The sequence below is a fragment of the Anarrhichthys ocellatus genome, unplaced genomic scaffold, assembly GCF_004355925.1.
Source record: "Anarrhichthys ocellatus isolate YVR2014 unplaced genomic scaffold, GSC_Weel_1.0 scaffold173, whole genome shotgun sequence".
NCBI lineage: Eukaryota > Metazoa > Chordata > Actinopteri > Perciformes > Anarhichadidae > Anarrhichthys > Anarrhichthys ocellatus.
Window position 1 is genome coordinate 199,334 of NW_022280203.1, and position 15,218 is coordinate 214,551.

Here is a 15,218-nt window from a genome sequence, read left to right on the forward strand (position 1 = left end):
TTTGCTCTTTATTAGATTCGGTAATTCGGTAATTGCTGCTCGAGCCTTCATGGGGAACTTTTTGTTTCACTGCTGTCTCCTATCTTCTTACCAAGCCAACCCTTCGGTCCAGTGAAAGCCACATGTGTACAAGTAAAGAGATAATTTTGTGTTGAGAGGAATAGAAACGTGATATCTTGGTCCCCAAGACAGCAGCAGAAACTTCTAATACAGTTAACAAAGTTGGAAACCCAGGGGGACCCTTCAGGGGGACTGTACTCACAAGTATAGGAGTCGTTTAGTTTCAGTGTTATGTTTATGTGCAGTTTAGATTAGACAGTTCACTTGACCAGCTTACAGAGAAAGTACAATTGTTAAGTTTTACCAAACTACATCCCATAACTAAACTGTATGAAGTACAGTTCTGAGGCCTTAAATGTGCAAATATTTAGGAAACCCTGGCCTAGTACAACTTCTTTTTTTCTTTTGTCATGTCAAGTAGCCATGCAAAATGGTTCAGACATGCATGCTCCCCAGAAGACTTTGGTCTTGTCATCTACAGTCACCAACAGGTTAAAATTCCCCCTAGTTTAACAGCTCCGTGTATCAAAGGGTACCTCTAAAACAAATGACCGAATCAGCCTCTGTATTTTGAGATTGATACTTACATGCAGCATGCTGAAACAGTATAAGTCAACAAAAGTACTTATCCACAAGGCATTCAAATTCATATTAACCCACTATATGCATGCTATAATAGCAAGAGTTTGAATACAATTATATACTATAGAAGGATTGGCAAGGTATACCCGAGCTGCTCAGCTTTTCTGGCCGTCCAGCTGCCATCTTGAAATTTGTGTGCCCTTACAATGGCTGGCCAGTGGGTGTCAGTGTGTGTCATGATGCACTACGGTCCACTGTGGTGGCTGAGGTGCAACGGTGCCATCAAAACCGGTGCATATACAAGAAACGGCTTTTGAATAGCTGTCCACTGTAGTGACAACAATATGAAAGATAAATTACTGTTAGAGAAGAGTTATTGACATTATCAACATTTCCAGTATCTTAGCTGACAAAGCTTATCGCTTATTAAAACATAGCCAAGTCTGACAGGTCAGAGCTGAGCCTGACGAGCTTATTTTGAACTATTTTGAATCGGGCCTTCTCACTAACGTCACCTTCAGGTCCAAATGTATGCCGTTTTAGGCACCAGTGTTTAAAGGTGCAAGAGACAAGATTGTGATCATCTCGACTGCCTACCAACAGCTCTCAACATGTCAACGCCGAGCTGGCGGCTCATAGCTCACTGTGCTAACAGCGCTAACAGTGCAAACTACGGCAAAAGTGCTGAGAGAGGGAGACCAACTTCATCCTCCGATCATGTAGACATCACTCTACTATATCTTTACATAGCACATAGTTTGCTGCTACATTAATGTTCAGAATATTTAATACAGCATCTTTAAGAATCTAAGAACAGTAAACCCTGTCTCTCTATTTTTCAGGATGTGACCTTGTTGAATCAACAGTTTGAGATTTGAGAGTTTCATTTTATCTTCAACCCAAGAGACTCCTGCCGAGTATCTCCCCATTTATAATGACTGGACGACACCTCCTGCCATTGTCTTCTGTTGCACCCCTCATCCTTCCTCGAAACAATCCCTCCACTGGGGATAGACTCATTTAACCCAGACTTTCCTGTTTCGTCCACATTGTTTGTCCTTCCTGAGATACGGGCCCGCTCTGAGTTGATGATTCACCTGGCTTTGCAGTGCCACCGGGTTCACGTCCTCAACAACGTGCTGTTTCAGCACTCAACCCATCGGGTTTACTAAAATATCATCGTCACACCGACCCCTTTCTCAAACACAGGCCGCGCCACTGAAAGCTCTACCTTTTTATGTATTTAACATAATTCTTCCTGGTTTAGTGTTTGTACAACTGCTTTGAATGGTCCCCGTTTCACCGTGACTTTGATTAATGTGTTTCCCTTTCATTCAGGCTCGTTGTTACAGTCTTTGGTGTAGTAAGAGCTGCTTTTACGGCCTCTCCGGTATACTCCTGCTGCTTCTCGTCGCTTCTGCGGTGTTTACCATCTTGCTCGCTGTAATAAAACACATGTGACACGAAAGTGGATCGGAAAGGCAACGCATGGTGAGAAACACACTGTGGTTTCTGTCTCTTTAAGATCTCGATGGCTTCTCCGCTGCTCCCTTGAGGTCGCTGGCCTTCCTTAGGCCGCCTGCCAACTGCTATGTTACTGTCAAGAGTTTGCAGAAATGCCAGCAAAGCCATTAGTCTAGAGCCTTTTCAACAGTCAGCAGACTGGACAGCGTGAGCAGCACAGTGATGTGGAGAAACACAAGGCCCGGCCTTCTAAAACTACAACGCACATCGCTTTTCCTTCTTTATTTCCTATCACGTGTTGTTGTTCACTTCATACTCTCCTCCAACTCCTCTTGTGAGCTCTGAGGCTGCAACCAGGCAGGACTGAGATAGAGTTTGAGGTTGTAGTGAACCACCTTTCACGACAGCAAACGGTGTTTTTTGAGCTGTTTTGGAATATTACTGTTGAAGCTCAGCCAGTCATGTACCTCCATGTGCCCCCTGGTGTCTCACAGCGGCTTCTCGCCTTGCTTTTCTCTTGTCTCTTGAGGCACAGCAGCATCTAGTGGTTGACTGAGGAAATCACACTTTTGTATCATCATCCTGCCATCCACTCACACTGTTTTTCACCTTTTTCTGCCTGAACTTTCCCAGCTTGTCTGGAATCCAAATATTGACCTTTTAGCCATGAACCACATTTAATTTCAAGGCTATTTGTGCTTTGTTTAGTTACACACACCTAAATTAACACTTTACCGTTTTTATTTAACCTGAATCTGTTTTCCTTTCCCCCAGTATTTGTCTTTCTTGAGGAACCTCCACAGAAATGCTTACAGATGGTGAGTGGCTGATTACAGTAATCCCAGTTGAAGGGTCGGGCTTCCTGGTTGTGTGGCTGATGGGTGGGGGGGGGGGGACCTGTTGCTTTGTTAAAAAGCCTCTTAGAAGTCGGGTCATGTGACCCCTCTGTGGGCTACAGGGCATGCATGGAGCCTTGTGGACATTCTCAAGCTGGATAGAGACAATCACACTGCTGCCAAGAAAAACCACAACATACGTGGTGAGGGATTGTTTTCATGCATGTTTTTTTATGTTCACACTAATACATGCAGGTTGAAATGCAGTGGTTTGCGTTGGATGTTCTTCTGTCTGACGCTCTGTTTCTTCTGTTTCCTCGTAAAGACCAAAACCTGGATGTGCTGTAACCTCTTTACACGTCAGCCATGCCCCTCCACCATCACATCGTGAAAGAGGCCTGGACGCAAGACGGGTATGTCAACATTAACGCACAACAACACACAACTTTGCAAATGTATGTATCGTCCAAGCATTTTTCATATGAGGCCATGTATGCGTTGGATATGCTCCTCATATTACTCCTACCTGAAGCACTGCGACTTTCTGAATGGTTATTACTGCTTGACCACACCCACTTTCCGCTGGTACTAGCCAATAGTTCTAAACCAATAAATGTCACAGGAAAGCTCTACTTGTTGTTATGCAGCCCTGCTTCAGAAAATCAATCAGCATCTTTTTTTTATTACAATCGATTAATTGTTTTTAAGCAAATAGGCCTAAAGATCACATATTCCAGCCTCTCTATAAAGAAAATATTTGCTGTTTTCTTTGTGTTTTATGGAATGAAATTAGGTATTGTTGATTGGATATGAATATTACCTTTTATGCAGCAAGTGATTAATCGATGACTCAAGAAAATTGATAGAAGAATTGACCTTTTCCTTTTCCAGAATCACACATGTGATCACATATAGCAAGTTAACGCCCTCCTTTAGTATTCTATCGACACCAAAATGACACAATTTCTGTAAATAATGGAATTGTTGTGATAAACAACAACAGCTAAGTTACTATTATCATTACATTTCATTACTAACAAACACATTTACTTTTGTCGTTTGTCATCTTTCGTTTGTGCCTCAGGGTTCATGAGCTTGAGGATTCTGCGCCGGCCCAGCAGCTGCAAGTTCAGGTAAATCTTTTATTTAAATGAGGCGGAAAAGACAAAAGGACAAACAACTTGTTACATGAGTATCTACGATGCAGACATGAGTTTTTGGTCTGTGGATAGTGGCCACGCATGATAAACAAGTCCTCTCCCTCCTCCAGAGCCTTTGTTGGTTTCTCCCGTTGACGTGTTTCTACCGAGCAGATGGCGTTACACATAAATCCTATTAACAACTTTCTGCTGATGGAGACTCAGTGAATACAGGGCTTTCTTACTCTTTCATTATCTCCGCTGAGAAGCCTGCTTTTTTAATTTTCTAACCTACAAAGCAAAGCAGTGGTATAGAGCTGAAGCCAGAGGCCTCGCCATGTCTGCAGAGAAGGTAAAAGGGTGGGGTTGTGGTTTTGTAGATTCTTCTTTTATTAACTTTCAAATAGGATGTGATTACATGTGTGATGACATAACATTATATTTAGAGAGAGAGCCATGGGATAAATGTTACTTTTAATAAGAGTTGAATAACACTTTTACTTTTGTTCATACAACAATATTTATGTATTTATTTATTTCAATATTTACAGTTGGACTACAAATGCAGAATTTAGACTTGGGGTACAAAGCATCCACGAGTGTGTTCAGGTTGTGATGTAGAATATTTCAGTGCTCTATATCTGAAACAAAGACATTTAGAGGAATGATTATGTTGACAATATCTGACCCACATTCTGCTCCGTATGTGGCTCTGTAACATTTTTTTTTAAAGTTGTCTTTGAAGGATTCTACAAAAAAAGATCAATGTTCAATCGCTCCTTTGGGTAGAGTGAAAAATGGCATTTGACAACTTTAACACAACAATTCCTTACGATGTGACAAATGCCAAATGTGCTGCCATAAGTGTGAGTTGTGGATTGTGTGAGAACACAAATAGACGTCCATGTACATACATCTAATCGGATTACCTTTGCTGCCTCTGCTGTACGCAATCACACTGACCTCCTTCCCCGTGTCTCGGCTCAGTGACACGTTGTTCCTGTCCTCACACTTCTAACATGGATACATTAGATTATTTCATAAAAATCCTCATACAGACAAATACATGTAGGTGGACTAAGGTTCAGTGGTTTGAGCCCCTTTAGACTTCACCTTAAGCTTGTGTCTAGACGGCCAAGATGAAAGCTTATATAGCAGGCGATGAAGAAAGAAGAGCAACCTGGAGAGAAGGTTTTACATTTAGACAGAATATGCACAGAATACAGTTTATTTTAGAAACAGAATAACAGAAAGAGCTCTGAGAAAGATTCAATAGATACATTTTCTGACTCCTTGTATTTTTCTCAGTGGTTAACTCATTTATTCATACATCCTCCTCCCTGGCTGCACCTCATTGATTTCTTTCATCAAGTGATTGACCTGTCATTTTGTGTCCTCTAATATGTGTGATGTAAAGTGTGTTTTTTGATTCACTGTGATTGTGACGGATTTGTTTTCTTAGTAATCAGGAGGAGGCTTGAGCAAATTCCATTAAAAAGTTGTGTAACTTTGACAAAAACTTTTTTTTGCATGTGTTACGAAACTGTGTTATCAAAGATGGTACTCATCATTGTTCCTACCTGTAGCTGCTCTTATTACTGCATTCGCTGTGACACTATGAATGTCTTATTGCACTGATGTGAGGATATTCTTTATGATATTTAATGTGAACCGTTGGAGAAAAAAAAAATTTCTATGTTATACTAGAACAACTATATTAATAGCTGTAGAAGTTGTAACAATACAGTTCTTCTTTTCTTTGCTTTCGGCCCCTCGCTCCTCTGCACATCTGTCTTTGAAATGGTGAGTTATCATTATGAAGATCATTGAATGGATCTATTTTTCGAAGATATTTTCTTTTTTCCCCAGTTTTTATTTTGTCTCCAGTCCATGTCATCTTTTCTCTGCTCTCATGTCCTTCTTCCATGAGCCTCTAATCAGTTTTTTTTTTATTTTTAAAGGAAATCTTTAGAAGCTAAAAAAGAAGAAAGAGGAGACAAATGGCACAACAGAAGCCAAGCAGACTGTGAAAGAAGCCAAGCCCAAAAAAACAAAGACGAAGAAACATGAAGATGTATCCGACGAGGAGAGTCCTGCCATCCAAAGTGAGGAACTTTAAAATGACTACGAAGAAAGCAGATACCAACGTCTCTATCTCTACTCTGATCCTACCACATTGGTTAACTGTTGTTTCCTTATCCACATTATAGATGGAAAGAAGGTGAAGAAAAAGAAACCAGAAAAAGATAAAGACGAACCAGAAAAGGAAAAAGAGAAAGAGAAAGAGCCAAAGAAGAAATCCAAAAGTGCTCCAAAAAAGAAGAAAGGTACGTCATTGGTGGCATGTGAAAACCTGTGAGATGATTAATCAAATATGTTTTGGTTACTACTGAATATGTTTCACATCGCTGCAGGTTCAGGCTCCGATAACGACAACGACGATGACAATGATGAAGACACCTCCAAAAAAAAGGCTAAGAAAAAGACAACAAAGGACAGCTCTCCATCTACAACTTCTGCCAAAGAAAAGAAATCCAAATCTAAAGGTAAGGCAAGAAGCAGGAAAAGAGTTCTGTAAAGGCATTAGCAGCGTGATCTAAACAGCAGTTATGAGCCCAGCCTAATGTTGTTAAGACGATTAAATGATTTTATCGTGTAATGGAGAGTGAGTGGAAACACTGACTTCATAGCAGAGGCAACAAAACACTTTAATCAAGTGACTATCTCGCCCTGAAGCGATCAGCTGGGGAAAATGTTGCTACAACGCTCAAATCCTGACAATCTTTTTAATTGCTCTGCTCTGCTTTAGTTAACAATGGACAAACAATGGTGTTTGACCAGACTCCTGTGGCCTTTTGTAACAATTTTACTGTGCAGGAGATCTGGAGAAAGTTATAGTTATTTTTCCAAATTGTTGAGTAGTAAAACGTAATTAGAAAACACCGATTTGCCAACAAACTTGCGAACTTATAACTCTGGCAAGGAATAATTGTGAACGTCTCAGTGAACCGTGAGGCTTTTTTCAGCTGAGATGTGAAGCCGTGGTTTTCTCCACTTTAGTGTCAGTTGGAGTTGAAAGAGGACTTAACGTTGTGCTACACACAGCGGCTGTTCTGTCGGGCCCAACAGCATTTCTTAAGCTCTTTACGATAAATTGCCATGAAATTTAGTACAGACATTCGTGGTCCCCAGAGGATGAGTTCTTCCCTGAGCTTTCCTCTAGCTCCACCACAAGGTTGATATTTGGTTTAATATCCATGTTTCCCATCAGGGGGAATGTTGATAACTTTGGTGATAACCTCTGACTTTTCATCAACTGGCATCATCCCGGTCAACATTTTTAATTTGTCCAATACTTTGATTTATGACCAAATATCTTCCAAACTGATGACACACCGGTCATGCTCAGCGGTTCTTTGTGTTTAGTGCTAATTACAAAATGTTAGCATGCTAACACGATAAACTGAGATGGTGAACATGGTCAACATTGAATCTGTTAAAAATCACCAACATTAGTATGTTAACATTAGCATTTAGCTCAAAGCAGTGCGGTGGCTCATGCGGTAACCTCTGGGTCTGAGAAGTGAAGCCAATGGGAAGTGCCTTCTTTCTAAATGTCATCTGGGGGCGACTTGCAAAAATACATCTCTTTGTATAGAAGTCTATGAGAAAATGACTCGACTTCTCACTTGATTTATTACCTCAGAAAACATTCTGAAGATGAGTTTGTGGTCTCAGTCACGAGTCCAAGTCTTCTCAATAGAGCTGGATGTTCCTTTAGTAATTTATGGTCCCATTTAGAGTAAATCGACCATAAAGCAGGGTCTGCTGTCGGGCATTGTCCTGTCTGGGAGTTGTTTGTGTTTTCATTCCTACAACTTTTACCCTTTCACAGTGTTATTTGTAGTTCATGAAAGTTAATTGTAACATTTTGCTTGCCTAAAAATGTCTTATTCGGCGTTCAGTTGTACTTAGCTCCACCCTCTCGTGTCACTTCTGGTTGCAATAAACCAAGATGACCACGGCTAAAATGCCGAACTCGAGGCATCAACTCGACAGTCCCCAAACCAAAGTGTGACGTCATGGTGATTACATCCACTTCTTATTTACGGTCTATGCTGTACATCCTCACAGACTCTTTTAGCATGGCTGTAGACCAGTTTAGTCCTGAGATATTCATCCAGTTCATCAGATTAAAGATTTATATCTAATGTCACCAAGTATTCGTTTGGGAAAAAAGCCTATATGAACATGACACACCTGTCTTTTACAGTGTGTGCAGGGACAACTTTTGATGTTTGGTTCTCATTATTCCTTTTGACTTGAGCTAAAATCAACTGCTTATCAGTGCAGGGATACAACTTGATTGTCACTTCAACACTGCCTTACTATATGATAGAGCCCACAGTGTTGCTGCTCTTTGCTATTACTGTGGTTGGATCGTCTCCAGAGCTTTTGCCTCTGAGCTGAACTTAACCTTTCTTCACTTCAGATCAGCCGTCAGTCATTTCAGTAATACCTGCTCCAACTTGAGCTTGTGGCTTCTTGCTACTTTTGTAGAGTAAAAGAAAGCCAGGTGCTTGAGTTTTTTGTCACCATGGAAATGGATTTTATTATATTAGAAGCCTATTTTATGGTAGCTATGGCAATATCTTTTTTATTAGTAAGTCTCTTTTACAATAACAGTATTTATGTTTGTGAATTCTTGTGTTTTAGTCACTGTATATTTAGCTGAAGGTGAAAAAGTATGACTAGTTAACATTTAGACTAAACCAAGGCTATTTTAACCAGTGACTGGACATATTTTGAGAAATTAGTGCCATGATTAAGTGCTTACCTAAGCAGATATTTAACCACATGTCTTCAATTCCTTAAGTCCATTTATCCCAAAACTATACAGGCACCACTTTGAGCAGCGATCAGTCAGCAAGTCAAGATATGAGTTCATGTTTGGGCAGATTCATCTTTGAGGTTTAAAGAGTGAGCGTTGACAGTATCGTGAGTGTAATCAAGGTTTTGAGGACGCGAGTGAAGAATTTGTCATCTTTTGCCTCAATATCGTCCAAGTTAAGTGCTCTCTGTTATTTTCTTCCCTGTGCACGTAAACACAGAGTGATAGCAGAGCAAATATCTGCCAGTGATGTCAGTCTACCTTCCAGTGTGCTTCATCAGCTTTCCCCTTGGTTTAAAACAATATGACCCAAACGTAAACCTAGCAGTCTGATGTGGGCCGGTCCTGGGGAAGTTTGAATCCCTCTCACTTTCTCAAGTGCTCAGAATTTTAGAAAACAGCACGAAGAAACTGGGAGAGAAAATTTCAAACTGAGCACACACTGAATGCTGCTCTTACACTCTGTCCCGGTATCACTGTCTACTACACAAAGGAATGAGATTTACATTATTTGCCTTTGAAATATAAAATAGATTAAATTCCTTAGTGCGTGCTCACATAATTCTTCATGTTTGGTATCGCATTCAAGGACGGATAACATCTTTTGAATTCTCAATTTTCAGAGGACAAAGACTCTGATGGAAAAGAAAAAAAGTCAAAGTCAAAGGAGAAAGACAAGAAGAAAGAACCAGCGTCAATGTTCCAGATAACTGAAGAAAAAGACTCAAAAAGCAAGAAGAAAGGTGATTACATGTTGAACTGTCAAAACGTTATGGTTGGCTCTTTCCTGAGCTGTTTAACCTTCTTTATTGTACAGTTCTCACAGATTTATGAAAATCCTATCTTGACGTGTGTCTCCTGAGCAGCTACCAAATCAGACAGCGATGACAGTGAAGAGGAGACCAAGTCAACCAAATCCAAGAAGAAATCGGCCGCTGGCTCAGCATCCCTGTTCCAAACATCAGGAGACAAGGACAAAGAGAAGAAAACAAAGAAGAAAGGCATGTTTACCAGTATATTAATTCTACTTTTGAGTCACTGGCAAGTATCTAACTATCTTTGTTGTATATTTAAGCAAAGGCAGAAGAGAGCGATGATTCCGACTCAGAAAAGGAAGGAAAATCTAAGAAGAAAAAGGGCAAAGGGAAGAAGAAAAAGGTATCTCAAACCTCCCTTTAAATAAAAAAGACATTTTAGTGACAACATTTAACTTCAGTGTGACACAGTAAGCTTGAACTTATTACTGCTCTTTGGCCAGGAGAGATCTCCGTCACCTGAGATTGAGTTTGACAACTTGGAGAAGTTTGTGATGGAGCCGGCTCCGCAGGGCGTGACCATCAAATGCAGAGTGACTCGAGACCAGAGAGGGATGGACAAGAGCCTCTACCCGACGTATTACCTTCACCTCGACAACGCAAAGAAGGTCAGGCGATGAGGAGTCCCCGTGTGGACATTCAGGGATTTGTATACATCACATTGTTTTATTTTTAAAAAATCTAACTATACTCGTCTTTTCTTTGTAGATATTCCTGTTGGCCGGCAGGAAAAGAAAGAAATGCGCAACTTCAAATTACCTCATCTCCATTGATGCCACAGATTTATCGAGAGGTGGAGAGAATTTTGTCGGAAAGCTGAGGTACATCTCGAAAATCATTAATTACCTTCAAAAAGCAACGTACCAAATGTGTAAGGACTCTTTTACTTCTTTGTTTTTTTATATTGTCTAGGTCCAATTTAATGGGGACTAAGTTCACCGTATTTGACAACGCTCTGAATCCAGAGAGAGCTCTTCCAGACATGTCTAATGCACGGCAGGAGCTAGCAGGCATCATCTATGTAAGTTATTACACAGCTCATCAGAAATGATCTTCGTTGAATTAAATGAATACAGTTTAGGTGTACATTTGGTTTGAAAACAAAAGTGGTACAATCCTGATTTTCCTCATTTCTGGCATCAGGAAACAAATGTCTTAGGGATGAAGGGACCCAGAAGGATGACGATTATCATTCCAGGAATGGACAAGAACAACGAGCGAGTACCTCTACGACCAAGAAATGTAAGAATTTCACTTTATTTGTATTGCTTGGAGTAGAACATAAAACGAACAGAATGACATACCGAACAGACCAGCTCACCGGGGTCTTACTGTGTGTTACAATTCATAATTTGGTATTTATGTTTTGTCCAAATCCTCTCAGGATTGTGACGGCTTGTTGTCAAAGCACCAGAATAGAAGAACGGAAAATCTGATCGAGCTTCACAACAAGACGCCGGTGTGGAGTGACGAAACTGCATCTCATGTGCTGAACTTCAACGGCAGGGTCACCCAGGCCTCCATCAAGAACTTCCAGATAGTCCATAGCAAAGACTGTGAGTATCCACAGTTTCTATCTGTCTGTCTTCACAACTAGATGTTAGTAGACCAAGAAATACAAAGAAAACAGCCAAGTCACAGAACCTCACAACGATTTAAAACCTTGTAAAATAACAAAGATTGATCAGGTGGATGTACTTCCTATTTAGTTTTGTTTACTAAACCTAACCAAGTATTTGTGTGATTATTATTCTTGTGTCTGAGTTCGTTTTGATGTAACCAGTGATGCGCATAAGTACAGCCTCACAGAGCTGCCGGCATGGCTGTGGACTCTCAGTCGTCTTACATTACTAATAACTTTCACTTGATATGATCCTGTAATAATTCCTTGCCTTTTTCAGTGGACTACATTGTGATGCAGTTTGGACGAATAGCGGATGACATTTTCACGCTGGACTTCAACTACCCGATGTGTGCCACGCAGGCCTTTGCCATCGCACTCTCCAGCTTTGACGGCAAAATCGCCTGCGAATAATAAAAAGATTCCCAGTTGTCTTCTCACACTGAAACCAGTATCCAACACGCCCACGTCACAACAACTCTTTGGACTCGCCTTTAACGCTTCCTGTGATTGGCGGCGATAACGAATGATGGTTCCTTGAACTGCTGCGCTCCGGTCTCCTAACATGGTCTGATCTTGCACGACGATCTTGTCTCGGTAACTTCAGTGGAAACGTCAGGATTTCTGTGAATCACAGAAAGACACACTCCATTTCAAAGGACCCCAGTGACTGAAGGGTTAAGGGTTTTTAAGGGGATGATGCTACACCTGGATTATGAAGGTTCCTAACATCATTAAACGATGTTAAACTGTGTTTTGTTTTTTGTGCTGTATTGTATTGCTTTGTACATGTGACTGTGAGAGGCAAAGCACACCAAAGATTAAGTCAGGATGAGAATGTCTTGTTACTTTAAGGCACAAATCTGATTTTATTTGAAGAGTCAAGCTTCAGGACAACAGTCTCAAATCTCAAGTCAGCGGTCTTAAACAACTGTTCATTGTTTATCATTGAAACATAAATTCCAGGTATTGTTAGAGTGACATACACAGAAGTTTAATATTTAAGAATAGGAGTTCTTATATCTGGTGTTAATGTGATATTTTGACTAAATACAGAAGATTTCTCTGCTATCTCAGATGATTTCAGCTCCTGTAGGATTTTCTATTTATTTTTTGGTTCCAAAATTTTATAAAATGTATTTTTTTTTCTATACACTGCCTTTGTTGCATTTCTAGGCTTAAAGCACGTGGACTTTCAAACTTGTATTTGTATTAAAGGTGCAGTGTGTCGCATTTGGGAGGATCTATTGACTGAGATAGAATATACTATTAATAAGTATATTATAATTACTGTATATTCTATCTAAATACGGAGCAGGTCCTCCTCAAGGAGCTGGTTGACATGTTTCTACAGTAGCCCAGAACGGACAAACCAATCCATGGCTCTAGATAGGACCATATACGTTTTCGTGTTTTAGTTTTTTTCGTGTTTTGGCGTCTCTTACATGCTCGGCACACGGAGGAAGTTTCAGTCGGTTGCAATCTGCTACCTCACCGCTAGATGCCGCCAAATCTTACACACTGCACCTTTAACTGCGTTAGTAGTTAGTGTTCATGTCTACCTGCCCAGGCACCGCAGATGGAAATTAGCTTGCAGCTGAATGTGTTGTACATCTCTTCTCCTAGATTGTTTTTGTACATGGTCAAATAAATGTAATAATCTTAACTAATTAATTTTCTTGAAGTCAACATTCATTGTACACATACATGTTCTGCCAATCTTTCCTTGTTGCACTTAGTAAGTGTTACAAAATGCTTAAATATTACAGTAATAGAAACTAGAGACCATCTTGCGATGGGATCACACCAGTTGTGATGCCAAATCAGGCCAGGGGCTCCTTCCCCACTTCTTTACTTCCTACACCCCTACTTCCGGCACACTTGCTTGGACCACACACATTCAAACATATCCTTCACTTCCTGTGAAGTGTCACAACTGCATCTTGCACGGTTGTGATGCTATTGCGGTGACAATATTTGTCGACAGACATAAATTAAAACACCTGGCAAAGTACTCAAAATCTCCTCAGCAGGTTTCTCAGTTGGTTTCTCCAGGACCACATTTTGCCATAATGACTCACTCACAATAAGACGGTACCAACGTTGATACCGCAGCTGCTAATTTATGAATTTTAGACTTCCAGCGGCCGACTGGTTATAGACACATACCACAACGTCCACAGTTTGAATCCAGCCACAGACTGTTGCACTTCATCCCTCTCCCTCTCTCCCCCTGCATGTACTGTCTGTATCTCTTGTGTCCCTTTCAAATAAAGACAAAAAAAAATCATGGATTTTGTAGAAAGTCAGTGCTAAATGACAAACTTAAGAGAAAAAGCACCCACAATTCCTGGATAAAGCCCCATACTACACTGTAGGCTTTGGTCATCTGTTGTAAACAGCTTTAAAATATGTTTTACGACAGCACTGTATCATCCTCTGAGCTGGCAGATAATCAGAAAGACTTCTTCCAGTTGCAGGTTTTGAGAGACACCCACGCTGTTCTGCAGTTGTCTGACATGTTGCGAGGAGAGCTTCACTCAGGATGAAAAACCTGTTTGAGCCGAGGGCCTCGAGAGCAAGTGAGAGGTGTGTATTCTGCCTGAACCTGCTCAGGCAGTTGTCCAAACTCGCAGATTAAACGAAGCCTGAAGCTGGCGGCTCTTCTGGACAGATGCTACATGGTGAGTTCTTCTTCCCTCATTGTCTTTTTCCTGTAACGTGCATTCTGGCTAAACAACTGCCAAGAAACACTGTTGTCATTCTTAGACGCTCATACACTTAGTGCATCTACTGTATCAGTGAGTCATTTCCACACCATCTGCACGTACAGCAGCTCTGCTTTAGTGTCTCAGTGGGGGATGAATAGCCGACTATTCAAATGTTGCAACCATGCTGTTGACCAACAGAAGGAGCTGTTGCAGGATGAACATGTGTTCAAGGTTCTAAGTTTATATTGTTCACACTGACGAAGGCATTCTCAGTCGTTAAAGATGTTCCCTCCATAACCGAAATAACAATAAATACAGTATTTATCATATTTATTCTATTCAATAATCCCACAGTGAGCTCAGTATTGAGTCATACGTGTGCAGTGCTGGAAAATAGATTCAAGTATCAGTGTTCTTATAGAGAAACGCTCCATTTAAAGTTAGTCAGTGAAATGTTTACTTCAGTGAAATACCTGTCATTTCAATGTACTTCATTAGCAAAGGTGAGTCACCTTTGTGATGTAGGTGAGTCACCTTTGTGATGTAGGTGAGTCACCTTTGGGGTGTCAAGTCACCTTTCAGAGTGCTTGATTATGCAAATATTTCAGCAGTCAATGATGCTACTCCATCGACTTTGTATTTTACCTACAGCACAGCACCAACTTTTCATTTTTAAATAAAATCATGTATATTAATTAGTATCTACACCCCAGATAACCTTAACATCATGACCCTTTTATTTCCATTTAAGTAGCTCTAAGGTTGGAAAAAAAACATTGTATTCCACACTGTCTGACAGTGTCTGTTCTCTTGTTCCAGCACTTATTGAAGCTATATGATGTTTACACTGAATGTATTTTTATTGTTGCGCTATTCCATTAAATGCAAATATGTTAGATGCCTTGCAGCTGGAGAATCAGACTTAATCACCATTTAATTTAAGTTATTGAATCACTGAACAGGTCTGAGATGTGGATGGTCATTTGGAGATATCCTGAACATCATTAACGAAGTACATTTACTCAAATACTGTACTTAGGTACACTGTTAAGGTAATTATAATCCAAATGAATGCTACTTTATAGAATGCTTTATATAT

The 15,218-nt window shown here is 40.4% G+C and overlaps 1 protein-coding gene and 1 long non-coding RNA gene across 2 annotated transcripts; both read left to right on the top strand.

The window, feature by feature from the left end:
• Positions 1 to 2,427: 2,427 nt before the first annotated feature.
• On the top strand, positions 2,428 to 4,110 carry LOC116400477 (uncharacterized). Its single transcript, XR_004213926.1, has 3 exons — positions 2,428 to 2,924; positions 3,268 to 3,355; positions 4,027 to 4,110. It is a non-coding gene; the product is annotated as an uncharacterized LOC116400477 (long non-coding RNA).
• Positions 4,111 to 6,401: 2,291 nt separating this feature from the next.
• LOC116400476 (tubby-related protein 1) lies at positions 6,402 to 12,965 on the top strand. The gene is made up of 10 exons (XM_031878335.1): positions 6,402 to 6,627; positions 9,596 to 9,715; positions 9,839 to 9,973; positions 10,048 to 10,130; positions 10,231 to 10,395; positions 10,496 to 10,608; positions 10,700 to 10,808; positions 10,931 to 11,029; positions 11,172 to 11,343; positions 11,689 to 12,965. The coding sequence occupies exons 1-10, from the start codon at positions 6,456 to 6,458 to the stop codon at positions 11,820 to 11,822; spliced, it is 1,302 nt and encodes a 433-aa protein (XP_031734195.1). The 5' UTR covers positions 6,402 to 6,455; the 3' UTR covers positions 11,823 to 12,965.
• Positions 12,966 to 15,218: the final 2,253 nt, after the last annotated feature.